The sequence below is a fragment of the Poeciliopsis prolifica genome, unplaced genomic scaffold, assembly GCF_027474105.1.
Source record: "Poeciliopsis prolifica strain line A6 unplaced genomic scaffold, Auburn_PproV2 SCAFFOLD001, whole genome shotgun sequence".
Taxonomy (NCBI): domain Eukaryota; kingdom Metazoa; phylum Chordata; class Actinopteri; order Cyprinodontiformes; family Poeciliidae; genus Poeciliopsis; species Poeciliopsis prolifica.
The window spans coordinates 14,785,483-14,812,930 of record NW_026562376.1 but is presented as its reverse complement, the minus strand read 5'-3'; the positions used below and the strand labels follow the sequence as shown (position 1 = coordinate 14,812,930).

Here is a 27,448-nt window from a genome sequence, read left to right as displayed (position 1 = left end):
TGTACCCCAGCAATGTCACGCAAAAATCACACCCCTCAGTCTCAATATCACATCTCTCAGCTGTTTTTACGCACGGAGCGCGCAAGGAGAAGTTGCGCACGCACCTGAACTGGGAGGGGAGAGGGGTTCCTTCTCTCCGGGCTGCCCGCGCCTTCCTCACCCGCAGTGGGCAACTCCACGGCTCTGCCAGCCCCCTTTTTTTGACCTCCCACCCCCCACTTCCCCCTCCGCCGTTCCCCCGAAAAACCCGGTGTTACGTCAGAAAAGTGCACGACAGGCAGACTCGGAGGAGCTAAACGCAGATGTTGCTGCCAAACCCGGCTCGGGGCTGCTCACGAGCTCACCGCAGCCAATGCAATATAAAAACACAAGTCTTTTAAAGCAGCGACAGCATGCGGTAAGTCAACTGTTAATTCACGCGTGTTCGTCTCCACGCCGGGATTTATTTTTCTCACAGCTTTCTTCACGTGACATGTCATTGTTGCTGGCACAATTACGCGCAAAACAGAGCAGGAGAGGAGACGGTGTCCAGATAAGGAGTAGACTGGCTTACTGGTTTGATATGATATGATGATGAGGATGATGATGAGGATGATGCAACAGAGATTTTTGACACACAGATGTTTTTGCAATTTTGAAGTGTGATTCTTTGTTGATCTGGAAAAAAAAAAAAAAAAAAAAAAAAACATGCCCCACGCTCGAAATAGGAACCCCAGTCCCATCCCGGAGGTAACATGGGACACGGGGCTGAAGGAGATGAACGAGACGTGGAAGGGGGCAATAGCCTGTCTGGGGGTGGCCGTCTTCTTTGTAATGACCATCGGGATTATTTACTGGCAAGTGGTGGACCAGCCCAACAAGAACTGGGTCCTCAGGGGAACTTTCAGCGGACTGATATGGGAGAGAAGGACCCATTCGCTGGTCATACAGACTCTGATGGAGGACAGGACCTACGTGGAGATTGACGTCGGGAACGTGGGGAACCCCGACATCGAGGTTCCCTTCGTGAGGAACCTGTGCTGGCTGAACAAAACCGAGTTCTGCTACACCTGGGACTCGGTGGCCGAGGTGAAGATCTCGCTGGAGGTGAGCGAGGACGCGGAGACGGAGTGCTACAGCATGGCCTGGACGCCGGTGAACTGTCATGTGGAGCTGAAGGTAGGTGGCCGGTCAAGACTCAGCCAGTCCACGGAGGAAAATCTCACTCCGCACAGCGTTGGACGAATAAAAGGTGTCCAGCTCCATTTTTGCGCGCATCGAATTTGTTTTACCAGTGACCGACTTTCATGTGCAAATGCAGTTCATTTAGTCCAAAAATTGTGCGAAATGTGTCATTCAGAACCTCTGCAACATAGTTAAAATAACAATTACAGATCAGGCCATGTGGTTAAATAATTTGACTGAGTCGGATATTACACATTACCGTAAAAAGTGCATTTATTTATTTATTTGTTTATTTTTGCTTAAGCACAGCGTGCAATGTCCAATATCAACAATCTTACATGAAAACTATTGTTAGAATGTAGCTGAAGATGTATTTGCAGAAAACCAGTACTTTAGTTCAGTTGCTGGATTTCCATGGAGAGTCAGACTGACATGTTTATTAGGATTTAATTTAATGCAGAAAAAAAAACACACTGGAAGAGTTGACTTGTTGATGAGAAGCTAAAGAAAGAATTTAAAAATACAATGTGTGTTTTTGTCACAAATATATATATATGCAAACAATGAAAAATACCAGAGGATAATGCAGTAAGGATTTTCATTAAACACAAAGCTTTACAAGGGAGAAATTGTGATGTTGACACCACAGAGACATATTTTGCATTTGTAAATTTGATGTCAGGCATGTAACTTTTGGCAAATTTTGACTCAGATTCTTAGGCGTTTGAGCTTCATCTTAGTTGTAAAGTGCTGGAAGTTATAGTGGGGCTTGGAGACCTTCTTAGGACTTGGAAAACCATCTTAACGTAAAACATTGAACACACTATATGTCGTCTTCATACAGTTCAAATAATTCCACACAAAACTCTAAAATGTTGCTGTGGTTTTCTCAAAAGAAGAGAGCGACAAATATAAGTGCAAGTATAAAGAAAGACACTAGAAAATATGAATGGCTCTACTCAGAAGAAGCACAATCAATCGCCTTATGCCTATCGTGATGTGCGTACGGAAGTTTGTTTTTGAAATTTGTTGTTGCTAAAAGAAAATGATTTTACACTTATTAGCTTTAAGTTTGTTTTTTACTTGCTTGCTACAGACAGACTTTTTAGCAAGTTGAACTTTGGATCAGGATGTTCAATGTGTGCTCTTGTGATCTGTTTTTCCATTTTAAAAATTAATTCAGGTATTTCATTACTTTAAAATGAAGCAAGTCAAATCAGCATAATTGGCATTTGCAAAAATCCCAAGGCAGTCGGCGCAGTTTCTTTTTTTATATATACAACAGCCTCTGCAGTATAGCTGCAATCAGTTGAATTGCACCTTTTAAGAACTTTACATCCAATAATCTACTCACTGTAATCCACCCATCCCTCTCTCCAGCTTAAATTTCAGAAGCACTTATGATGTTTAGGGAGGTTAATCTGTTCCCACTGGAACATTCCTCACTTGCTGGGAACAGTCACTTGTGGCGTGACTGTTCCCAGCAAATCTTTTTGTGCCCAGGTCGCCCTTGTTGTCCTGATTTTTCAAACCCGGCCGTCTGCAGAGCCTCTCAGGTGACCGTTTGGCAACGGAGGCCAGATTTGCTGACATGTTTGTACATTTCAATGAAGGCTTTCCTTTAGAAAACCGACAGTCATTCAATCCCTGCTGCGTGCTGTACTTTCTTAGACGTCTTCATGTACCTGCATCACACAGCACTTTGGGTTCTTCAGTTCTGTAGTCAGGCTTCTTCATTTTAATGTTAAAAAAAAAAATTATGCGTCTAAAAAGACTAAAGGTGATATGTTATTGTTAAGATGCATTTATAACTGAGGCTTAATTTAAATACACAACAGCCCTAATGTGACCCACGTTTGTGTTTCAGCATAAATATTCTAATCATCTATTCTACCTTTTAAGTGTGGTGGTAATATTTGTATCTTTTTTTATTGCTTTCTGTTCTTTTTCCAAATCTTCATTTGTTACCCAAAGTGGTGGTTCTTGAATGAATTGTTTTTACAAGTCGAATTAAACATTTCTAAATATTAAGAACTATTTAAAGAACTATTATGTGGGAAATGATAAACTCCTAACTTAGTTAGTAGTTTAGATTGAGAAGTAGATATGATCAGCTGCAATGCCTCTAATTAGTGCTGAAAATGAATCTGCACTCTTTATTGTTGTGACAGAAAGTTTTTTTTTTTGGAGTCACTAGCGGACTGACACCCTTTGCATAAAGTCAGAGCTTCCCTATCAAGAAAAGCACTGCTGATTCTTTCTGCATTTGAACTTATTGTTATGCATCTTTAGCTGTGTTTGCATAACTTTTGCTTGCCAGTCGTGGTTCATCGTTTAACTGTACGTTTGTATCCTGTCAGGACTGCTTCTCCATGGCCAATGTCTCCTGGTACGGCGGCGCGAATGTCCAGGGTCAGACTTGGCCCATTAATGATCAGAACATCACAATGCAGCCCTACATCGTCAGCAATCTGAAGGACACTCCCTCTGGATATGGCTCTCCACTGGAACGCTACTTCCTGGGTTCATCGGGTAAGGTGCCATCACACACATACACACACAAAATGTGTGTGCACATACACACACAAAATAAACACACAGAGATACATTTTCTAATGTGTAACATGACACAGAGTCAGCTGTTTCTGCACACTTTTATCAAGGATTGTGGAAACCCGACTCAGCACTAGCAGAAACGCAATCGCGGAGTGTGAGGAAAGCCCATCGGAGACAGTTGTGTTGTTGTGTTTTAGTGCATCAGAAACTCCTCACATGTTTCTTTGTGTTTAATAGCAATAACAATAAAGAAACAGCTCTCCAGGCAGCACTTAAAAATCACAATGCTGATTTGGTATGTTGTCTGACCCATAAATAGAGCGTAACATAATCCTGTCTGTGGCATCTGGCTATATTAATTTTAGGATTAAACCACAAAGGGAAACAAACCACCTTTGGCATCTTAAATGAACTCTTTGGGATTCAGAGGTAATTGCCTTTTGTCTCTATTAAAAGGACAGTTTTGGATGAAAGCCCTCCCGACTTGTTTGACTCCCTGGGTTATTTTTGGGAGGTGTTAGATTTTATCCAGGGGGCAAAGCGGGAACGCAATAACCGCCAGCGGATGTAAATGGTTAATGTGACTGATGGGGAATGTGTACATGTGCTTGTGTGGTAAAGTACAGCATTAACCTTGGCAACTTAATACTCTGAGTTGACTTAATCTGGTGTTTGGCCTCTGAGTAGCTTCTCTGACAAATTAAATCTTGTTCCTAGAAGATCTAAAACCTACTAACTATATTTTATTGTGCAACGCAGTGATAATTGAGGTGGTGTTGTGCCAAAGGTGTTTTACACAGCTTTCCAAATCTTTTTTGCAGATTAGCATGTAACAAACCGACTGTTAGTAGATCGGATCTTAAAATCTGTCAGTATACGTCTAATCATCCCATTTATCTATTGTTAAACTAACTATTATTAACTAGTAACTATTCAAACTCCACGAACCTGACTTTTTTGAAAAAGTGCCAAAAGAAAGTGAGTTTAGAAATATAACTCTTAGACATCCCGGGTGCAGTTTGCTGCAAATCATGGTGGGGATACAGCAAACATCTAGAAGCAGATGCTCTGGCCAAATGGACCTAAAAGGAATTTGTTTACATGCAAAACATAACATTTGGTGCTGGCAGCAGCATCATCCCACCTTCAGAAGAATTTAATCTTCTGAAGATTCTTTTTTTTTACCTAACCTTTGAATTTTTGTTATGCTTTATTGCACAAGTTACAAGAACGTGTATTTGAAAACAAGAGTTGTCACCTCAAAATTAAAGTTCAAAGATGGTAAACTGTTCACAAGAGTGATGAGTTTAAGGGTATTAATGGAAAATTTGTTGGCCGGAAAAATTGTGGTACAAAAAGATGCATGAGCAAGAGGAGGAAAATCACATCACATGGATGCTATAAGTCACTTCATTTGAAATAAAATCTCTCTCCATAATTCTGCTGAATATTAGTTTTAATTTCTGAAACACAGCAATTTATTTCAAATAGAAAATATTTGTTGCATTCCAAATGGAAATTAAGTAACTGATAAAAATAACAGGCTCCTTTTGATCATTACATTTGATTTCAACTTTTTTCAAATAAATAATAAATTCCCATGCAAACTGCACACCAACATTTTAACAGAAGTTTTCTTTCTTTAAGTCTCACAATCCTTCACTTTGTATGAAGCTCTTTCGATTCTTAAGAACTTGGAGAAGAACTGAACAAGAACTTCAATGAAAAGTCAAATAACAAAACAAGCAGCATCATGTATTTGTATTTGTTTACTCTGTTTTCCTATTCAGATTAGGTTTTCAGCACACACAAGCTTGTTGTCCTAAAGCTATTTACGTAAACTATCATTTTCAAACGTCTGTAAACCTCCACAAAGTGGGATAACTGTGTACATCATCAGGTGCATGTTAACACAGTATGGTCCATAGACTTTTAGTTTTGTGTTGCAGCAGGTGATTAGCTAGACGAAAACAAAAAAATAAAAATTGTGTGATAATTTAACAAAATGTAACAGTAGCAGCACCAGCTGCTCCATGCATCCTGTGGAGTGGAAATGTTAAATTATGACGTTTGAACACCAGCCTGTTAACAGTAAAATTGATTCATGTTGCTGTCTGTCTTGGTTCTTCTCTTTCTTTTTACTTTCTCCCCATCCCCACAGATTAATAACAGGAGGGTTGTGTTGAGTAGGTTTAAAGAATACAGCTCTCAAACCGTAAAAAAACATGAACTTTTAATCTTAAATTGTTGGATACCAGCTACTGTCTGGTTGCTGCATCTGGCCAGACTTATCAGACATATCACAACAGTGCTGTAGTTTTATACTGAGTGCAGACATTTAAACTCAAGTGTCTCACTGCCAAGTTCTATAAATTTATCTCTTTTATGATTCACCGTTTAAACAAATTATTACTGCCTGAACAACAGAGTAACTCAAAACAAGTTCCTTCTTTGTTCTTGTTATAATCTGCTGCAGTTGCAAGACAACAATGACCAAATATTTAAAAGCCTCCTCTTCATATACCTGCATAATTTATCTACTGTCTTTGAACCGCTTTGGAAACCCTTTTCTTTTATGACATCGTTATTCTTATATCGCCTCTGTTTTCTGCTCCAAGAACTGTCTTTTCTGCCTCTCCATATTTAGCTCCATATCCTCAGATGACAACAAGATTCAAATGAGAACAGGCTCACCAAAGCGTGATCTGGAAAGGCGCGCACTGGGTCACCTTCAGTGTGTGTGTGGAACAAATGGACAGGAGGAGAGATCAGGGAACGGAGGGGTGCCTAATCAATGCTGTGACTTTGTTACTGATCAACAGCAGTTGCATGTAGTGCATAGCTTATTTTTGTTCTATTGCCCCCCAAGTCATACTGTGTCTGCTGTTCGCTGTACCATCATCCTATCAACAAACAAGGTTAAAAAATGCTTCGGCTTCTTCAGAGATCCCAGCAGCACGGTTCGATACTTCATACTAATAACATACAGATTTAACATTTCAAAATAATTGCATTATTTGATGCTCCACCACAGCATTGAGGAGTTCCAAATAAGTTTTCAATTAATGAAATCAAAAGAATGTTGTTGCTGTTTTTTTTGTTTTTTTTTTCCTTCTTTGTTTTGGTTTCATCTGAGACTCACTGTCTGAACGTTTCCCTTTAATAGATTCAAGAAATACTCCAAAAATAATCAAATGTAAAACAGCGACCACAGCTCCACAACATTCTGCTGAGTGATATAACCATTTAATGTAATTAAGAAATTCCATCTCGGCTTCAAGATGGAATTTCTTGAAGCCGAGTTGGAATTTCGTTCCGTTTCTGCTTCTTTAGGGGTACAAATATACTGCAGCTTCAATATAATATTAGGACAGCTGCTTGAACTCCTTGACCATTACACACGAGGTCCGGGCATGTGACCTGTCTTCACTTACTTTAGTTAGTCAGTGGAGCATATTATAAATGTGGTAGGGTCTGAGTGACATGTGCAACCTTATAGGACCTCTGGGAGTCAAAGAAATTGAAGATTTTGTTGCTGACACACAAATATCGGACGGCTGTTGGCACAGACGTATTGAGCAGAACCAAGAGGGCAGAGGTGTTTGCAGAGAAGCAGAAAGATTAGATAGAGGATATATGGAAGTATAGGAGGGGCTGACATTTGAGAATACTGGCAGCCGGAGGAACGTCTCGCAGCCCCACCTGTCTTTATCCATACAAACATAACTGAGCTGTGAGGAGCAGAACAGTCAATATTATAACATTTTGCTCAAGCTGAGGAAGGATTTTACTGTTTCAAAACCAAAAAGCTTAACAAACCGCTTTGTAAACTAACAATAACATTTCTGAGGAACAGCTAAAAACGTTTTCCTTGCCGAGACATGCATCTATTTTGAACAGTTGTATATCTAATTTAGTGAGCAAATAATTAACACACAGAAAAGGCCAAAATAATGCACGAAGTTTCAAAGTTATTTAGTTTTACCAACCGTTGAGAATCAGTGAAGGGAGAGAAAGATGAGGGTGATGATAATGAGGACTTCTAACATCAAAGACTTTCCAAGAATATACTTAGTTTAAAGTGTTAAATTGTTTGACACCCATGTATTTAATTTAATAACCGAAGTTATCCTGAAACATGTCATATTGTGAATCCAGCTGAAAGGAAATCATAATTACAAGTGTCACAGAACATATTACCTGGTACTTGAATAATAATAATAATAACATAGAAATTTAAGATTTCATTTATTCTTGTGGTGGTCAGAGGACTGGTCAATCTGCTCCAGTCGCCACAGTCCAGTTGCTTGCCACCATCAGCATGTGAATGGTGGAATGAACGTGGAGTGAAGTGCTTTGGGATCCTCCGGATTTGATACAGACTCACACAATTACAGGCAATTTACTCTTTGGGATTCAGTTTTGTGCAGTTTGTGGCACAACACAGAAATTTGCTCGTAAAATCTAGCAGCGCTATATGTGGAGGCAAACTAACACCTCAGCACAACACCTTGACACGGCAACTTACCCCACCGTAAGTCATGGTGGTGGAGGCATCATACTGTTTGTCAGTCACAGGGAAGTTGATCAGGACTCATTGGAGGAACAGTGGAGATTAATTCAAGGTCGTCCAGAAAGAAAACCTGTTAGAGGACCTGAGGGTTGGGCGGTGGTTCACCATATAGCAGGATGACTGTAAACAGAGGCACAAGAGAATTGTTCAGATCAAAGCATTTTTATCTGTTTTAATGTCCAAGTCCAGATCTAAATCCAGCTGAAAAATCTGTACCCTATTTCTTCCACGTTACGATTTTATGAATTGATCTATCCCATATAATCACAGTAAAAATACATCAAAGTTTGTGGTTGTAACATTAAAAAAAAAATGTGGAAAAGTTGTGCTGAGTCAGTACTTTTTTTCTGTCGTCTGCATTTCTCTTGACGCGAGGAGAGGAGAAATTAGATCGAAATTCAGCTCGTCTTGTTTTTTAAACTGCAACTCTTAGAAATATTATTTCTTTTCCATGTTTCTTTGTTTCCTTCTATGACTCAGTCTTTCCATGTGGGATGATAGTTGATTGCCGCTCCTATACGGTTTGTGTGCAAGTAGGCAGGAGCCAAGTATGACTGAGTCAGAGATAAGAGCTGTAAAACCGTCATGTATTTGATTTTGACTCTTTCGCATTGATTCAATTGCAGTCAAACGGAGCTTTTTGATGACGTGCAAAGCTGATAAAAACTTGAAAGTATTTCTTAAAGTTTCATTGAAAGCACAAACACAAGATGGAGTAAAACCACTAAAACAGAAGGTAAAAGATTATCTGTTGAAAATTCACCAGAAAAGCTACTTTTATGTTTCGCTTAATTTTGCTTAATTACAACCACAGACTTTAATGGACTTTAGTGTAATTTCATGTGTTTGAACCAGCACAAGTTAAGGTTTGGTTCGTGTTTCTTTATCACATAAAATCACATTAAAATATGTGTTTTTTGCTTTCAATTCATTTGAATTCAGCTTTTTGTTTTTTAGCATAAATTCACAACACATGTAATCTCAAGGCGCTTCATAAAAAAAAGATTGCGTTATGTCACTGACTTGCGGCAGTCCCTCCTCCTGGACGAGTGTAAAGTGACAGTGGTCAGCTGCTTGTTTTTTGTGTCGCTGACGGTTCCTTCTCCTCACACTGAGCATGCATGTAACGACAGAGGAAAGAAAAAAGAACCTGGCTCGGTGTGAACGGCCATCTGCCACAATGGCCAACTGGGGATTTGAGAAGACAGAGCATTACACACACACACACACACACACACACACACACACACACACACACACACACACACACACACCCCCACACACACACACACACACACACACACACACACACACACACACACACACACACACAAAGAAACAGAAGCACTGATCTAGGAATGTAAAGAAAAGTCAATGGCATAGCTCCTTCAGAGGCTTCATCGCAGAGAAAAACATAGTGAACCTGATAAGCTTTGAGCTGGTTGTAGGAGCACAGACTGTTAGTTGCAGTAAAAGCTCGACCAGTGTCAGTGTCTAGGAGAAAGCCCAGGTCAAGATTCTCATCTATAGAATGACAATGTTAATGTTACAAGTAGCTCAGCAGTAGCTCAGCTAATCCCCCCCCAGTTATGAAAGGAGCCACAGATAAATAAAGTGCCAGAAATGTAGCATCTTAAAAGAGAGAACATACAGCAAACCACTGAAATAGCAGCAATGAATGGAAAACTGGAGAGCAGAAGCAGAATGTATAAAAGTCAGGACAAGTGACAGAATTTATAAGTTTGAAAAGTAGAAGAAGCATGAAAACTGTTAATATATAATAGAGGTAATAGAGCTGAAACCTGAGCTGCCTTCCTCTTATTGTTTGCCATATCTTGTATGTTTTAAATTTTAGTTTGGAAGAAAAAATTACATTAATATAATCTAAATACTTAAATTATACAAGTGACAACCGAAACACAAACAGCTGTGAGTTATGACAGAAACAGGAAAGGTTCAGATTTATGGTAATCTCAGATTATGGCAAACAAGGCTGGGTATTTTTGTATAGCATATGCAACCATCTAGTTACAGCTATATTTAAACTAATTAAGAAGAAATAATTGATCAAGCTTGTATGTAAAAGTGCTCATGTTTTGCTTTGCTTTGCTTCTTTTATACTTTTGAGTGGAAATGTTTAGAACCAGTTATGTGTTTTAATTGCCTTATTAGGTCACCAGCAGGTTTATGGTGAAACTCAAACTCCACTCTTTTTGACAAACATGAATCTGAAACATTTTCCAGTCAACCACCTTTTATTTTCATCAAAATCATAAAAGTAATAAAGTGGAGTGATGAGAGGAGTCGAGCTATAAAGGTTCCTCATTGTGTCATTATTGTTTCAATAAGGGGGGATTGGAAATTTACTAACATGGCAGGAGCCCAGTTTTGTGGCTATCAATTACTTGAGGTTGGGCACAGAAACTAAATTTCCATTGTTAAGGAAATTCATGCCTTGACACACACACGCACACACACACACACACGCACACGCATTGAGCATTGTGCGCATTTTTAAAACCGAAGTCAGGTTTGTCAGGGTGCACTGGCATCATAAATAACAGTGTAAAAATGACAGGTAAAGGTGTGCAGCCCATCTGGTCTGCAGCAGGAGGAACTCAGGCAGCAGTGTTTTGTTTTTGTTTTTTTTCCTCTTTGAGAGCCCCTAGATGCTACATTAAAACCTTTCTGACCCCTGACAAAGCGTACCAATCTATCTCCACATGCCACCTCCAAGTGTTTCACCTCTGACCCAGCAAAAAGGAAGTGCATGGAGCCTTTATGGTGCCGTAAGACCAACCCTGTTTTTCTTGGATGCCTGCAGTTTTCCGCTAAAGAAAGTGTACATGAGTGTGTGAGTGAATACATGCATCTCCACATGTGTGAAAGTTACTTGATTTGTGCGCTTGCTCACAAACTGTAAAATTGAGGAATGCATGTGTCAAATCGCTCATTTGTGCTCATTAAATTGTGCTGCTGCTTTGAAAGTAAGAGGATACTTCCAGTAAGGCAAATAATTTCACCTTTGAGAGCTGGTGGATATTTCTTTCATTTTTATGGGAAACTCGGAACGTTTAAATACTTGTTCCAAAAATAGGGTCGCCCCTTTTGCTTCCTCCCCAGTATCCCACCTTGGCTGTTACCCAACGTCTCAATTTTGCGTCATTTTCTTTGGAATTCTATATTTCATGCTCTCGTGTGGTGAATTTGGAGATATGCAATGTTTTTTTACCAAAGCAAAGAGCTTGTGAGATTCTGTTTAGACAGCAAAAAGTATCATGCTGTATGCGAAGGGAGTTAGATTATATAAAAATAGAAACTAAGATACAACTTTGGATCTGTAGGTTTGTCTGCAGTTTTGGATGATGCTGTCCCATTTCCTTGACTCACTTCTGTTTTACTACCAGTAAGAATTACAGTTGAAACCAGTTATTTGCATAGACTGTATGAAATATACAGCAGAGTGTTCTGGGGATGTTTTGTTGTAAGAAAGGCCAGTGCTTAAAATGTATTGCTTCATAAGAAACATCGCAAGAAATCACCCAGGAAGCTCTAGATTGGAGACATATTTAGCTTTCAAATGACCAATTTCCCTAAGAATAGAATTAAATTATTTGCTAAATGCCTTAAGTACAACAAAGTTGGTGTTTTCAAGTGGCCAGCACTTTAATAGAAGATTTTGGGAAAGGGTTCAAAAGGTGAATGTGAGCAAGACAGTCCTGAAGCCAGGTAAAGCTATATTACTACAAGGAGGCATAGAACAAACGATTGTGGTTAATAACTACAAATTAGAAATTTATGCAAACATCTAAATTTAAGTACAAGCTCTCAAGATATAAATTTAGTTGTCATTCCACCATTTTGTAAATATCATTAATTTTGCTAAATCTTACTGTCATAAGCTGCAAAACGTTTAGTGTGAATTCATGTCAGACAGTGTGAATAAAAGATTACACATTTATTCCTATACAGTGTGTTGTATGTAAATATCTGGTTTCAACTGTAAGCATCTCTGGAAGTCACAGTCAAGCCACACGTTCCGTCCTGTGCTGACTTTTAGTAAAACACGGTGTGCAGCCTGCGGTATCTGCTCATCATTCTGTGCATCTACTTGGTGTTTAGTTTACTCTCACTTCATCTGTTTTCACTGCTTGCGTTTCACATTCATCCCTTTATGAAGCCATAACATTTTCTACACCGCTCCACTTTCAGCCGCCGGCTACACATTTGCTTTAGTGCAGACTAATTCAGCAATATTCTTTTGCAGTATTTTACCATTAAATTCAACACAACTCATGTACAGTTATCATGTGTAAATTAAAAATATGTTTCATAATGTTTATCAGCAAAAATCAACATTTAGCTCTTTAAATCTGTATGACGGAGAGAAGTGGTGACTTAATACCTTGTGAGAAGCAGCTGAGGTGTTACCAGTATCTCTTTGACATTATCCATTGCAAACACATGAGAATTACCTTCAGGTTAAAGGCTCTTCGCTGGCCTTATGCAGCACTTAAACACGGATCTCTGAAACTATTAATCTGATTATAAACTGGTACATGTGTACCCTGCCCGCTTTTGGTGGTGGCTTGCAAGAGAACAGTAAGTGCATTGAAACCAGAGAGGGTGGCGGAAGCAGGCCAAGCGCTCACCAGCTTCTCAGACTACTTAATCTCTTCGTAGACCAGCTGCAGAATCTGAAATCCTCAGGTTGGGCACTTTAAGCAGCTTGTGGCAAAAAAAAACCTGAGTCAGGGGCCGGGGTCAGAGTCTGGGTTATCGGCACTGATCGATAGCAGATTTCGCTGGCCTTAGATGGGAATGGCCCGGAGCCGGACAGGACAGAGAGGTAGAGCGGGTGCTTAAAGCAGGAGAGGGGTAACCTGAGATGGACAAGACATTCCTTGCAGGGCAACAGTTACATCTGGGGACAAAATTTTCTCATGCATTTTTTATCGTTTCACTGCTTGCAAGGACTATCTACACTGGAGCTCATGGGACACTTCCACTACACAACAAAAGTCTTGAAAGTCTCACTTCTTTATATTTTCAAAGCCAAACTGTCTTCACGTCTGTCACTGTGCCTCACAACAGTATTCATACCCCATGAACCTTTTCATACTTTATCATATTACAACAACAAACAATAAGAGATGCATCTTACAGGCTTTCAGTTTTTTCAGATTTTCGTCTGTGATCACTCGCTGTGGATGTTGGCTCTTTCCATTGCGACTGGAGAAATTATTCCCACAGTATGATGCAGCCAGCATTATGTCTCATAATATCAATGGTGTTCTAACTCTCATAGTGTCACGTATGTATGTATGTATAGGCGAAGGTAGTCTCTCTTCCAAACTTTATCGTTTGTGTCAATCAAAAACATGAATTAGTCATCTGCATTTTCACCGCTGGTGAATTTATACTAGGAAAGGGATTTTCCCAACTACCCGACTGACTCTTATGCCCTAGGTGTGCAGTGCAACCTGGTGCCAGACTCCTTCAACGGCGCGCTGCTGCCACTGCTCATCTCAGGCAGTGTTTTTCTTACATCTGATATCAGCTGACACAGCCTGCTCTCTGCCTCCCACAACAATCTGCCGCACTCATCCAGGTCTCAGTAACACTCAGTACACTATGTCATGGAAGTGGAATCTGCAAAGGATCATCTCACTTGCACTGTCTCCAGTTTGAAGCCAACTAGAGAACTAAATACAAAGTGTGTGACTAAGTCCCTGTGTCAGTGTGGCTCTGTTTTATAAAATCCGTGCGAAAGGTTGCCAAATGTAATATTTATTTGGTTCTGACAATAATGACGCAGTACACTTATGACCCCCTGCCCTGTCTTTTTCCCACGATGCAGGAGTCACAGTGCTTGTGTCCCCTGACATCCCCATGCACCTCGGGTTGGACTGCAGACAGCAGTTCTGCTTGAAGTCGCTGCCTAGTATGGAGCGCCTCCCTCTCCAGTACACTGTGTGTGTGGCCCGCAACGTTAAAGCCGCTCACCTGGAAGCCTTGCAACAGCTTTCCGAGCTTAGCAGGGAGCTGCCAAACATGAAGACGTTGTGGTGAGTTCAGGTTAGACAACGATTTTCATTTATTCCCCTTGAGTTGTTATGAGTCACAAACAAGCCCGTGTCTCTGACAGGCTGCCGTTCTGGAAGTTCCTCACCAATGTGGACACGGGGCCGAAAGTGGAGAAGGAACTGAGAACCTTCTCCAATCGTCTGAGGAGACACCAGTTGGGGGAGGGAGTCATTAGCCTCAATGAACATTCCACCACCCTCCTTTCAGAAATGGTACATGCTGTACACTCGTTTCTGCACTGACTTAGACTTTTCAGTCTAAATCGATTCTCAGGTTTATATTTTAAGTAGCTTCCCTTAAAAGGCCTATTCAAATGAGGGTCAGATTTTGACTTAAAGATCAGAATCATTGCAAAACTGCTTTTCTGCAAAAATACAATCACATTACATGATAACTACAAATACAGATCCAGTGAAGCCTTTTCGTCACCCATTCCTGCCGGAATCTATTTAAAACAATATAACAAAATGTAAATTTGGCATTACATACCCAAAGTAGCTGATATGACACGTTTAGTTGTAACTCAAACTTCTGGATGGCAGCAAACAGTTTCATCTATGATCCTTTGAATATGCTTTGGCCATAAGTAGCCCATTAACAGGAATGACACCACATTTCTCAGTGGTCTTCACCGAGAACTGTGTGACAGGTTCTTAATTTCTGGGGGAACAGATTCACTGAAATGGCAAAGCAAATAAAAAAAAAACTGTCTGTCTAAAACTTCCTAAAACATCCTCAAAGATTTAGCTATATTCAACAAATACCGGTAATTATTTTTGGATAAAACTAGCTTATTATGAATTGCATGTTATGGTTTCATGTCCATCTAGTAGCATCCTCTGAGAGACATTCCAAACTGCACGGAAACATACACCACAGTTAAGAGGATCCATGTCAATACCTGGAGATGTTTTATTACAAATCAAATATAGTTTGGAGAAAATAAATAGAGGCTCCCACTCAGAAGGATCTCAGGTTGCTGAGAGTGTGGTAACTGCAGAATGGCGAAGAACTGGGTGTGCTGAGGTTCAAAGGGATCTCAGCCAAGATCAACTCCAGCAGGTTATCCTGACACCAGTGCAATGCTGTGACCTGACTGGGAGTCCGGAAAGATGAGGAGTTCATGGATCTGTGTTTGTACTGTAAATACACAATGGTAACTGTATGTTCCTTTTTACAGATCAGTAGGTGTGAAGTGACAAAGGGAGGAGGTAGATCGTGGGAGTAATAACACATATCTGTAGTTGGTGAACTGAATGTTTTTAAAATCTCCTCTTCTCATCCCCTATTTCAATAGACAGTAGATGTAGTCCCACAGTGTGTTATGGAAATTTTTTACAAGTATAGTTGAAAGGAATACAATATTATAGAAGCGTAAGTAGATTATTAGCCGGACTTTGCCCTTCCTTTTCTGTTCCTACAAAGATTTCTATCAACTATGCTGGCTCTCCATAATGTTTGTCATCTTTCTGAACAAAGATCAAGGTTAGAATTGAGCTTTTGTTTTTCATGTTTCTTCTTATGTAAACTAATCATGCTTTCATACATAATTTACAAAGCAAACCCAGAAACTTACACAATCTAAGCTAATCTACCTTTTGTTTCCACAGTTCATTCACATGCTGGGATAAAACTTTATATTCTTCAGAGCTTTGGTTGCACACTTACGTAATGTGAAATCTCCATTTGTGAGAACTCATGTTGAATGTTTTTATTGTCCGTAGTGACCTACATGCATGCCTTATTGAAAAGCATCATTCGGCATCTCTGTTCCTTTCTATAGGACCACGACTACCTCAACAGCAGGAAAAGAGGGATGTCCAAGAGACTGACCAGGGACCTCCCACTTGTCAAGCTTCTTAACATTTCCATCACCCTGTCTCCTTTCCTGGGCGTGGACAACACGCAGTTCCACACCTCCCTCACTGACGGCACAGAGGACTACTGGCTCAGTCTTCCCTCAGCCACTCAGGGGAAGCTGGTGAGAACCAAGCAGCACAAACATTCTCCATGTTCACCAGTAACACCATGTAAAATTTACAGTATTTCACCTAAACTGGATGTATTACTTTCCATATTCCACGGGAAAAAGTATTTATTCCCCGACATATTACTTGTTTTTTTTTTTTGCCAATAATTTCTCAAGTGAAAATAAAAAATGTGTCTCATAAGTCAGAACTAATGTGTGAAGGGAACCATTAAATATTATTAGTTTTTTTTTCTTATTTGTAGCTATGTTAAAAAAAATTATATTCAGTGACATGGTTTTTAAGTTATCTATATCACTCACAGATTTAGAGATAATAACTTGTTTTATGTGGTAAAGTAATTACCAGTCAAATGATTAATTTTGTAGTGACCCTCTATGAGTTTGTATCTGCCTCAGGGACACTATGTACCTTCTTTGACCCAGTAATTTAAAAGACTTCTCCACATTGTATTTAGAGCCTGCTATAAAAATATGTTGCGTTAAGATTTCAATGTGACAGGGAGTCACTTAGTTTAATTTTGTTTTGGCCAAGATTAATAATTTATCAAATTTCATAAGAATCAACTGTAAAGATAATGGACAGTTGATTTTCTGTTTCTGGTTTTCACTAGATTGTGTTTTTTTATTTTTTATTTTTTGCAGTTTCACAAATCAAGTATTCAACGCTGTTGAATACTTGATTAATTACTTTGTGTTGACTTGTTTAGTTCTTTTTGGTGTTCTGCTCATTGTGTACTACTGTAGTTTCTTCGCTTTTTTAAAATAAATTCTGTTACCATGAACATGAGGTGACATTTTTCACGCCTGCGTTTGGGTCCAATGCCACCTCCAGCCCGATGTTACAGCCAGAGTCTGGATTTGAATTTCATCAAACATCTGTGAAGGGAAATAAAGATTAGGGTGAAATTGACAAAACACAAATGTGTGGATGTAAACAGAAACGCGTAGTTTCAAAATTGGCACTCATTATACAATACTTGGTAATTTTTTTAGAAATGCCTGCCTCTTTTGCTAATCTAATGCAGGGTTCACGGCCAAGTAAAACCACCACTATCTAAATCTGCCCTGGTCATGATGGTTTTAATATTAACTACATTGTTATATCCTCATTTTTAAGTTGCTTTGAATAAAAGCACATATCAATTGCATAATCATGAATGATTTATAGGCTTGCTTGTGAATTATGAATTGGCCAAGGGGTAAGTTGATGCAGGGTCATTACTTTCACTCGATCACCTGTACAGCACTTGATCCTGCACTGGTTTTAAAATAAATGGCATTCAAATTGTGAAATAGATACCAAATATTCTAAAAGCAAATATTTGAAGCTATGCATACTCAAAAAAATAACAACGAATACAACTAAGTTCATAAAATCTATCAAGGTATTACTTAGATCTTACCAAAATGAAATGCTGCAGTGGCATTTCACTTGCACTGTTTTCCTGGTCCGTTTCTACAGATCCCTGTGTTGACCCAGTGGCGAGGAAAGTTCTGTGTGAAGCTGAACCTCACTAACCCAGCCGCTGTGAGCTGGTTCCTGGACAGAGTGGAGTCCCTGCAGGCCCATTTAGGGATGGAGTACGTCGTACTGGAGGGGGGGGAGGGGAATCTGTTCGAGGAGCAGGCCCTGCGAACACCGCTGGTTCTGAGTGGAGATAAATACATCGAACTTCTGGCTGCCATGGCCACCAGCATAGGAGACTCCACCATCATGACAGCTGGAACTCGGTAATGCATCTTCCTGTTCAAGTCGGAATGTGACATTTGTATTTTCATATCAAAGTTTGTTAATTGCAAACATTTTGGGTCTCAGGTCAAGCCACATGCCTCTGTTCATCAAGATGGCACCCTTACAATCTGACTGGAGTCCATCGGGTTTGAGGGCAATCATTCCCTCCTTGTTGCACCATGCCTTGGTGGGGTACAACTTTCTCATTCCCGATGCAGTAGGTAATACAACAGCCTCTTTGTCATATTTTTTGCAATGTAAAGTTTCAGTAAGATGCTTATTTGAAATACACAAACTTTGGTTTTAGGTCAAAAACTAAATCAAGCATGCTCAAGTCCTTTTCTAAATTCCTTCAATGGTGGCTTGCAGCCAAGCAGACATATGATGTCTGGGTGAAAACTATTTTCTTTGAAGTGGAGAAAAGAGTCTGAAAAAAAAAGTCTGATCCATTAATTTGTCTTAAGTCTAATTCAGTATTTCTCTGAGGCCCTCAGGGCCGACTGTGCTGTGTGTTTAGGTATTTCCCTGCTGACACACACCTGACTGAAACTAACCAGTGATTAACGGGCTTCTGCAACATTTAATTATGGTATGAGGAGTCGATTAAATCATTTGAATCAGGTGTGCTGGAGCAGAGATTCATCTGAAACATGAAGAACTGGCAGCACTGAGGAGCAAGGTCAAAACTCACTGGTCTAATGTAAACCTGACATATCAAGTTGTAGTTGATTTTAAAGCCTTTGTGTAAATATTTAAAGCAATGTTGTTCTCCTGCTTTTGTGAATAGAGCCCAACTTTTATAAAGTCACAGTCTATGTAATAGATATCTATTTGTCTTTTTCAAAAACTTCATGTTTTTGTATTCAGTGCATCAACTCTAGAACTATTATTACCCCCCTGAGTTGTGTCTCATTATTTTCTTAGGAGGCTCTCTGTCTGGAGACCTGGTCACAGATAAGGAGCTGTTTATCCGGTGGCTGGAGATAGCAGCTTTTCTTCCTGTTCTCAGCTTCCATACGCCACCCTGGGTCTTTGGTGAGGACCAGGTATATGCCACTGTGATCCAACAATAGTCTTAACCAGTCACAGACCATACATTATGCTTTAAATATGCACAGTGATACAGTCCACTGTGAAGTTTCTGCAGACATGCCTTGTAGTAATCTGTAATATTAAATATTATTTTGAGCAAATCAATCTTGGGGGTTCTTTGGCTGTAATCCACTATCATAAAAAATAGAAAAAAAATGTTCATTGCACCGGTCGTACACAATGAATATGTATTATACATGGGCTTCCCTTGTTTTGAAATACTGGAATGAAAAAAGTTCAAAGATATCCCAGTTTACTGAGCTGCACCTCTTTTTACGGTGAAAAATTGAAAGTTTCACATTTTGATGGCAATTTTCTTCAAAAGGAATAAAATTCAGTGTAAAGAGAGGTGGAATGTCTGCTTATTTAAAGTCTTAAAAAGATAAGCGACAGCAGCAGCTACTTTTAAACAAAGGTAGTACAGAAGTAGCGCACTGGCAGTTGTTCTCACTGATGCGTTTGTGGCACCGTAACATTTTTCTACACGGGAAAGAACGAAATTAGCAATTCACCACGCTCAGCAGGGACACAGGGTGACCAATTTCCGGAGATGGATCGCGAAGCTTTTCCTAATAACTTGCAAGAGCTCAGATTCCTGAAAATATATATTTTTATTTCTTGAGGATGACAGCTGTTTCACCCCTCCTTCTATCCTTCCAGTCTTTCGTCATCTCAGTCACCTGTGGTTAAGAGTCCATCTGTTCTGAATTACTATCCCTGTTCTGGATTTATGGCTCACTCTCATTCTTTAGACTCACCTCAACTGGAATAATGATTCCAAGGCAAATTCTGGCAAAAATATTTCACTGTCGCAATGAAGGTTTCCATTAATGAGAGACAATTGTGACAGAGTTAAAATGATGAATTACTTTTTCAGTACCAATAGCAATTAGGACGGAAGCAGGGAAGCGTACTGGTAGCAATTTGTGTTGCGTGACAAAGATGACAAAAATAGAGCTTTTGGACAGTTCTGCTAGACATTAGACAGCAGTAAGTTTTCCACTTTGGTATGTAGTGCAGCATTCAGCTTATAAAGTGGAATGACGCAAGACCGAGGTGACGTTTACTGTAAAACAGTCTGCTGAAATACATGTTGTAAATAACTTTAATATGGCATTTTTTACTGCACTTTGGTGCACCTTGTTTCCAGAATCTGCGAGACGTTATGCAGTCAGAGACAGGTCACAGCAACAACTGCAGCGGAGTCAAATAGCAGTGAAAACCTCAAAGCCACACACACGCCTGGATTCTCAATTAGAGCAAGATTCACTCAAACCTGGGCAGCAGTTCAAGCTCATTCCAAATGTTCCCAATCCCCAGCTCATGAAAATACATTTTCTTTTTAATAGATGTGGTCAAATTAGGTTTTTGTCACGGGACACTGAGGAGGATGTGACCCTTTTAGGAATGCTACATTCGTTTGGCTAAGCGCAGTCCAGAGCAGTGCTTGGACAGTAGAGCCACTGTAAGGAAAAACGAAGCACTCTGCACTGGCAGGCACTGTTTTATGAAACACATGACGCTGATAAAGTATTTACACCCCTTAAATTATTTCACATTTTTCACGTTACAGTCACAACCTTTAATGTATCTTTTTGGTATGATTATAAATCATCACTGGCAAGTGGATGTAATTCTCAGTTAGTCTTTTGTCTGGTTTTCACTGGGTCATCCAAGCAGAGGAATAATGCTTTGATCTGCTTTATTGCATTGCGGCTCCTGTTGTATGTTCGGTATGCTTTGCTGGGAGATGAACCTTCAACTCTGACCGGCTTCCTTATCCTTGCTGAAAAATGAAGCATCCACAAAACATGCTACTGCCACTACCGTGTTTTCCCATTGGAATGGTGTGCTTAAGGTGATAGTTTTACACAATGTGTTCGCAAATCTGTTGGCCTAAGATGTCAGCTTTAGTCTTATCTCAGCATAGCACCTTCTTCCATATAACTTCTTAAGTTTTATTTTCTGTATAAACTTAATAAACAGCTTATTACAAAATGTATGGCTTTATTACAAAAACGATGGCTTTTGCTACAACTTCAGAACATTGATGCTCCTGGGTCTTGAAGAAAAGTTGAGGTAATTCCAGTCAACGTTTGACCGATTGTACAGAAATAAAGGAGTTTAGGGTTAAATGTGCAAATAGTTTCACCACATAAACCAGATTTGCAGAGTAGCTAAATAATAGTTGGCCTGTTCAGAGATTACATAGAGCTTACATAGAGCAGATCAACACCAACTGGGGGCAGTAATGCACCATTACGTTGGTTTACCATCTGACAGTGACTCGAAAAAGAAGTCGTAGAAGTAAAAGAGAGAGACTACTTTGCTTGACCCGACTGGTAGTTACCCTGAGTGGTGTTGTGTCAGAGTACAAGCCCATACGCAATAACTTTATGATCTCTGTCAACCCTCCAGGTGTTAAATCTGACCCGGATTTATATCACAAAGCACCAGACGGATGTGGTTCCACTACTACAGAAGTATGCAGAGGAATGGCAGTTGACCGGAAACCCCATCTACCGTCCTTTGTGGTGGCTCAGTCCCAGTGACCCCATGACTTTCACCACCGATGACCAGTTTCTAATTGGAGACGAGGTGATTAGTGACCTGATCCCTCCCTGATGGGATAGGATCCAGCTTGCGTTTTCAGCCTCTGATCCCCATCCAATTTCCAATTGGCCACCATATCAGTTTTGGTAAAATGAACTGGTTTGAACTCTTGTGCTTTCAGGTCCTGGTGGCACCAATAGTGGAGAAAGGGGCAGTCCAGAGGGATATCTTTTTACCAGATGGGGGCTTCCAGTGGCAAGACAGCCAGAGTGAGCAGGTGTTTGATGGCGGGACGTTTCTGAAGGATTACCCTGTTCCTTTGGAGGAGGTGGCTGTTTTCATACGGAGAAGCTGAGTCCTGACTAATCTCTTTAGTCGCCCAACTGTTACTGTTTTAAATCAAATTCTTAAAAAAAAAAAATATTTTTCTGAAAGTGTTTTGATCTCAACTTGCACTTTTCCACTAAAGACCATTGACACTGTCTCAACGTCTGACTTGAGATAACATGTAGAAAGACTTTTTTTATACTTGCACTTTAAAGTTTGAAATTGTTACCCTTTTCTCTTTGTGATATGTTTTCTTCCTTTTTTAAGTTTATTAGTGTTACCTCCCGGCTGATTTTCTGGGCTTTAATTTTTTTTTATCCAATCATCTTTCTTCTGTGTATAGTTCCTGAGAGATCTGTGTGTTTACATACTGCCTTTCAACAGTCTTTAATTTTAATTTTCTTTTTTTTTTTTTTTTTGCTTGCTGGTTCTCTTCGTAAAGAGGAACACAGCATTGTTGGCTTAAAAGAATCTCTCAAGAAGACCAAATGAAGAAATGGAAAAATACAGGAAGACTTTTGAAACAGCTATTTTTGAGGGAACTGCGTAGTAGAAGAAAACTGGGTCACACACCAAAAGTCACAAATTGGGATATCAGCACTGTGGTATTGAAGGACTTGCTCAGTGATTGGAGAAAAGGCCTTTACTTGAACCAAAAGAGCTGAGAGGCAGATGCTTTATGAATGTACCTCAGATTTTGGACGCTCACTGCTTTGTGAAGCTGTTATAACAGTTCATCACCAACTAGCATGTTCTGAGTGAATTGTTTAACTAATTTACTACAACTCTGTTGGAAATTCTTAGTACTGTATTCACATGAACTTGAGGCCAAGCCACTGTTTTTTTTTTTTATACCCGTGCATATTTCTGCATTTAGATCTGATTTTTTATTTTTTTTTAAAAACAATTGATTAGAGCTAGTGATGAATGTTTTGTTAGTGTAAGAACTGAGCATTTATTGATAAAACTTTGGAAATTTTCTGATAGGATGCTTGACACAAATGCAGGCTCTGTGTTTTTGTAAGTCCTTCAGACGGCCTCATTTACACCCTCCTCTGTATGATGGCTTATTAATATTCTGAACCAATGCTCTTATGAGATTTGTGTTTAAATTCAAAATCTGCCCAGATAAAAGATTTTTTTACTCCATAATTAATCACTTTGTATTTTTATATGGTTGTTGTAGATGTTTAGAAAAGTTTTTCTTAACTGATTTGCTCTCTGCAAAACGATCTTAAGTGGCCAGCAGTGATATTACAGGCTTTGTGTCTCCGTATAAATTATCAGTACTAATCAGCTAATACACTCAGGTCTAATGAAGCTTTTCAGTTCACCAAATGTCTTATAGCAGCGTAGCATATTGTGATCACACTGATGTCTTAATCTGTCACAGAGCAGAATGTACAATGTGCACACAAGGATTTTCCAAAGCCCTTCTGGTGAGAAGTTCAAGTTCCGATGAGAAATCTTAAAAGAATGTTTTTGCTCTCTTTAAACATGTTGCAGGAAGAGCTTTTGCGTGTCGGTCCATAATGTACAGATGGAGCGAACCAGATGCCTTATGACTGTGCTAAACCGTTTTTGGACTATTGCAGAATTAGCAGCTGTGCCATTACATGTGTTTATCTTTTCTCTTTTCTGTAAATTGGGATTGTAGAATGATGCAATAAAGTTTACATTTTCTTATTTCAGGTTCTGCAATTTTTTAAGTTGATGTTTGTTTCATGACACAGAGGGGATCACAGAATCACTGGCAGCATTTACTGGACAATAACAGATCTGTTAAATGGCATAAACATTATCAAAACAAAATGGAAACATTTTGGTTCCAGAACCAAATTCCTAGAAATTTCTGTTTGCAGCAAAACCGCTTTTTGTTCTTTGGTCATTTTTACCACTTCTTCCATGTCACATTCTCAAGCTTTTTCTTTGCAGGAAAGGCAGATTCCAACTGTTCCCAAATTGTCTTTATGGCATTATACAACTTTTTATTCTCAAGTATTTTTTTGAATGCCGCTTTGTTTGAAGACTCAATCTATTGCTATTGCTAATTGCCTGTTTGCAATCAGCCATAAGCAATACAGGCGACACAATAACCATGAGGAAAAAGATGCTTTGCTCAGATGAGACCAAAATGTTGGCCAGAAAGTTGTCCAACCTTTTGCAAAATACAATGTGTGTAAAACCACACATTGCCCCAAAAACTCTTTCCCCAAGTTGGAACATGGAAAAGCTGTGGTGCACTAAAAAATGCTTGGTTTTTGGTAATTCCTGTTTCTGAGTAAGCACCCGCGTGACAAGCAACGGCCCTGGTTGCAACCACACAGCAACTATACAGGTGTGCATTTGAAAATTGTAGTCATTGCCAAATACCTTTCCGACTACCGTTAATAAGTGTTCTATTTTTTTGTCAGAAGAGAATTTCATGTTTTATGTGTACCTATGATCGGTCAACTATGACGAGAATGTGAGAACATGTCAGAAAAAAATTTGTTTCATTAGCCAAGTCCATGTGTTTATAAGACAGAGGAGGAGCAGCAAGGTACTGAATCCAATGTACTCTTTTCAGTTCAGAACTCCACAGGAGACAGATTTCCACTTCTAATTCCACTTGAATCTACTGAAGGTTATTTATAGATCTGGTGGAGGCTGTGGGAGAGATCCTCAGTGGGTTTATATTCAGCCTTGCCGTCTCTCAGCTTCCCCTCTTTACCTTCCTCTCTCCCACAGCCCCTTGGCCAAGCTCCATCTTGAGGCCCCACTGAGTCCCTGCTTCTTAGACAGGTGCAGCTGGTGGCAGACTTGCAGGGTTCCTCCCCGCCAGCCACCAAGCTCCCCCTCTCCGCTTACACCCTTTACTTCATCACACAGACTCATGTGGCTCTTCTTAAAATTGGTGCCGTTCTCAGTCGGATAAGGTTCTCCTGAAATGCTGGTGTGGCTCTGTGGTTTGTGAGGTGATGGAGTCACAGCGTGAGAGACTTGAGCGAACTTATTTCAAAGGGACAAAACCTTCATCTTATTATTCTCATTTTTATTCATCTTGCAGTTTCTTTTTATAAATCATCATAACTTTATTTCCACGAATAGCTCCAAAGAGCTATTCGTGGAAATACAAGGAATGTGTTCATTACGTATTACGAAAGAGCTTACGAAAAATTTAAAGTTGATTTCCACCACAATAGTCGATCTCTTTCGAGAAAAGCAGTGGTCCAAGGCGCCCACCCTTAGACTGCTGGCTGCAGAACACAGAAGTTTTGCATATTCACCGAACAAACATTTAACATTCAACCCAATTAGTTTTGAACATAAGAGAGAATTACGTAACCTCTCCAACGGACCGAGAAAAACAAGCTGTCCTGCCAAAGAAACAAATCAAGAATGGCACATATAAATTACATACAGTAGCAACAATTTGAACAATGTTGTTCTCCTCTGTTAACAACTATGAGTGACTAAATGGAATAAATTCGTCGGGTGCGTGCATGAAAAGCTCATAAAACAAGATAGGGCCACACTGGCTCCACACTTTTCTTTGGGTGTGTTGTGGAGCAGGAGGCACATGAATTAAACCGGTGACAAGCAGAGGCCGTGAATCTCTCCAAAGTCTACTTTTAGAAAGTGCAAGTCAAGGTTTTAGGTTTCAGTGTCTGCTCATGAACAAATGGCTTTTCCAGTTTGCCAATCAGATGTTTGATTTGGTGTAAAAGCTTGTGCACAATCAGCCATCAATTCTTTGTGCGTTTGTTTACGCATGTCTTGAGTTTTATTCTCAGAAAGAGCCGTTTGCCACCTTTTCCTAGACTATTTCTTAATCTGCTTGAAACATGTACACTTCAAGATCTTATCAAAATCATAAAACACGATTAACTAAGGAAGATACGAGTTAGAATACTTTATTTTTGATTTGACCTTGTGTATTCCCACAGTAAGCTCCTGGGAAGACCTTAGGTATGCATGGTGGAAATGTCAGCCTCACATCAGAAGCCGAGGGAGGGGGCGACAGTAAGAGGAAGGAGGTGCCATTGTCAAGGTATGTTGGAAGTGAAATAGAAAATCTCGCATGTGATCAGTTTCTTTCTGCTCAATTTTCACTTGTAAAAAGCTTTTCTATACATTTAATCTGAATACATATTGTTAGAGCTCAGACAAATTATTCATACCCCTAAAGCCAGAAGCGGCTCCTGGGCGACAAGCACATGAGCCAACCCACCTGTCCAATTGTCAGTGTAATGTCCCCAGCCAGTTTCCCTTTAGAGATTAAAGAGAATGGAAAGATCACATTTTTATACAGCAACACATTATGGCACTGGTGGCCTTTAATGAACAGGAAATTGTCAGAAAATAGCTTAGAATCCAACCCTGGATACCCACATTGAGAATGCAGATTGGGAGGATGCTCTACCAACTGAGCCACCCAGCACCCGTAGAAATTGTCTGTGTCAATGGTGAAATATGTTGCGACTTTGGTTTGCATCTCACATAAACAGAGGAATAATTTCTACGAGTTGGACAAATACAACAGAATTTAACACATTTTAATTTTGGTGTTTTTGCCAGGGACCACACAGACCACAAATATTTTCTTGAAGGCACTATGAAGACGCTGACTTATCAAGAGGAAGCTGTAGCGCCATCTGGTGCCCTACTGGCGCCACTACTGACTGCAGCCAAATATATGAGTTATATACTTAGTTTCTTTGGTCTGTTTGCAGCAATCTTCAATCCAAAACACCCTTTTGCAAGGGAAAAAAATTACAAAGACAGTACAGATCACATGTTGCAAAATCATTACTACTGAAAACTTTTTCCATTAAATTCTTTGAGCAAAACTGAACAAGTCTAAAGTATTACTTGTTTCACATATGGAACATTTTTGAGAAGCATGGTCTTAATTAACCTTTTAATCTGTTGGCTGTTATATACAAGCCTCCAAAATATTTTGAATTAATTAAAATTGTATTCAAATCAAATTGTTTCAATATCACAAAAAAAAATGTTTGTGATATTGACCAATTTACTCTCGTCAGAGTAAATTGGTCCCACTCTGACAAGTGTAACCCGACTTTCAGGTGAGGAGTAATCTGTTCCTCCAATTGAATGTTTCTCTGAACTCTGTCTACTGTGAGTAAAATGCTGAGTAATCAAACTCTACAGAGACCAATTAAGTCGATCAAAACTTATTTTGAGATGCAAAGAGCATCTGACCAGTTTGCCACGTTCCCCAAATAGTAATTAATAATGTTTTCTGGGAAACCAAAGTTGGTGAGAGCAACTAGTTAGTGGGTACTATTTATAGGCTACTCACCTACACAATACAATGAGCAGAATAGAAATTTATCTCAAATGTAATCAAATAAAATTTATCCTGAAG

At 39.6% G+C, this 27,448-nt stretch overlaps 1 protein-coding gene across 1 annotated transcript; it reads left to right on the top strand.

Annotated features, from left to right (window-relative positions):
* The first annotated feature begins 277 nt into the window (after window positions 1-277).
* si:ch211-236l14.4 (SITS-binding protein) lies at window positions 278-23,760 on the top strand. Its single transcript, XM_055039919.1, has 10 exons — window positions 278-1,158; window positions 3,525-3,696; window positions 14,154-14,361; window positions 14,442-14,592; window positions 16,164-16,361; window positions 17,833-18,101; window positions 18,187-18,323; window positions 19,027-19,148; window positions 21,613-21,792; window positions 21,929-23,760. Exons 1-10 carry the CDS (start codon window positions 688-690, stop codon window positions 22,100-22,102), a joined length of 2,082 nt encoding a protein of 693 aa, XP_054895894.1. The 5' UTR covers window positions 278-687; the 3' UTR covers window positions 22,103-23,760.
* The last annotated feature ends 3,688 nt before the right edge of the window (window positions 23,761-27,448 follow it).

Excerpts from the sequence above, each read along its gene's own strand:
- si:ch211-236l14.4 (XM_055039919.1), top strand. The coding sequence starts at position 688 with ATGCCCCACGCTCGAAATAGGAACCCCAGTCCCATCCCGGAGGTAACA. Across the intron at positions 14,362-14,441 it reads CCAAACATGAAGACGTTGTG|GCTGCCGTTCTGGAAGTTCC; the intron begins GTGAGTTCAGGT and ends TGTCTCTGACAG. Across the intron at positions 19,149-21,612 it reads GGGTCTTTGGTGAGGACCAG|GTGTTAAATCTGACCCGGAT; the intron begins GTATATGCCACT and ends TCAACCCTCCAG.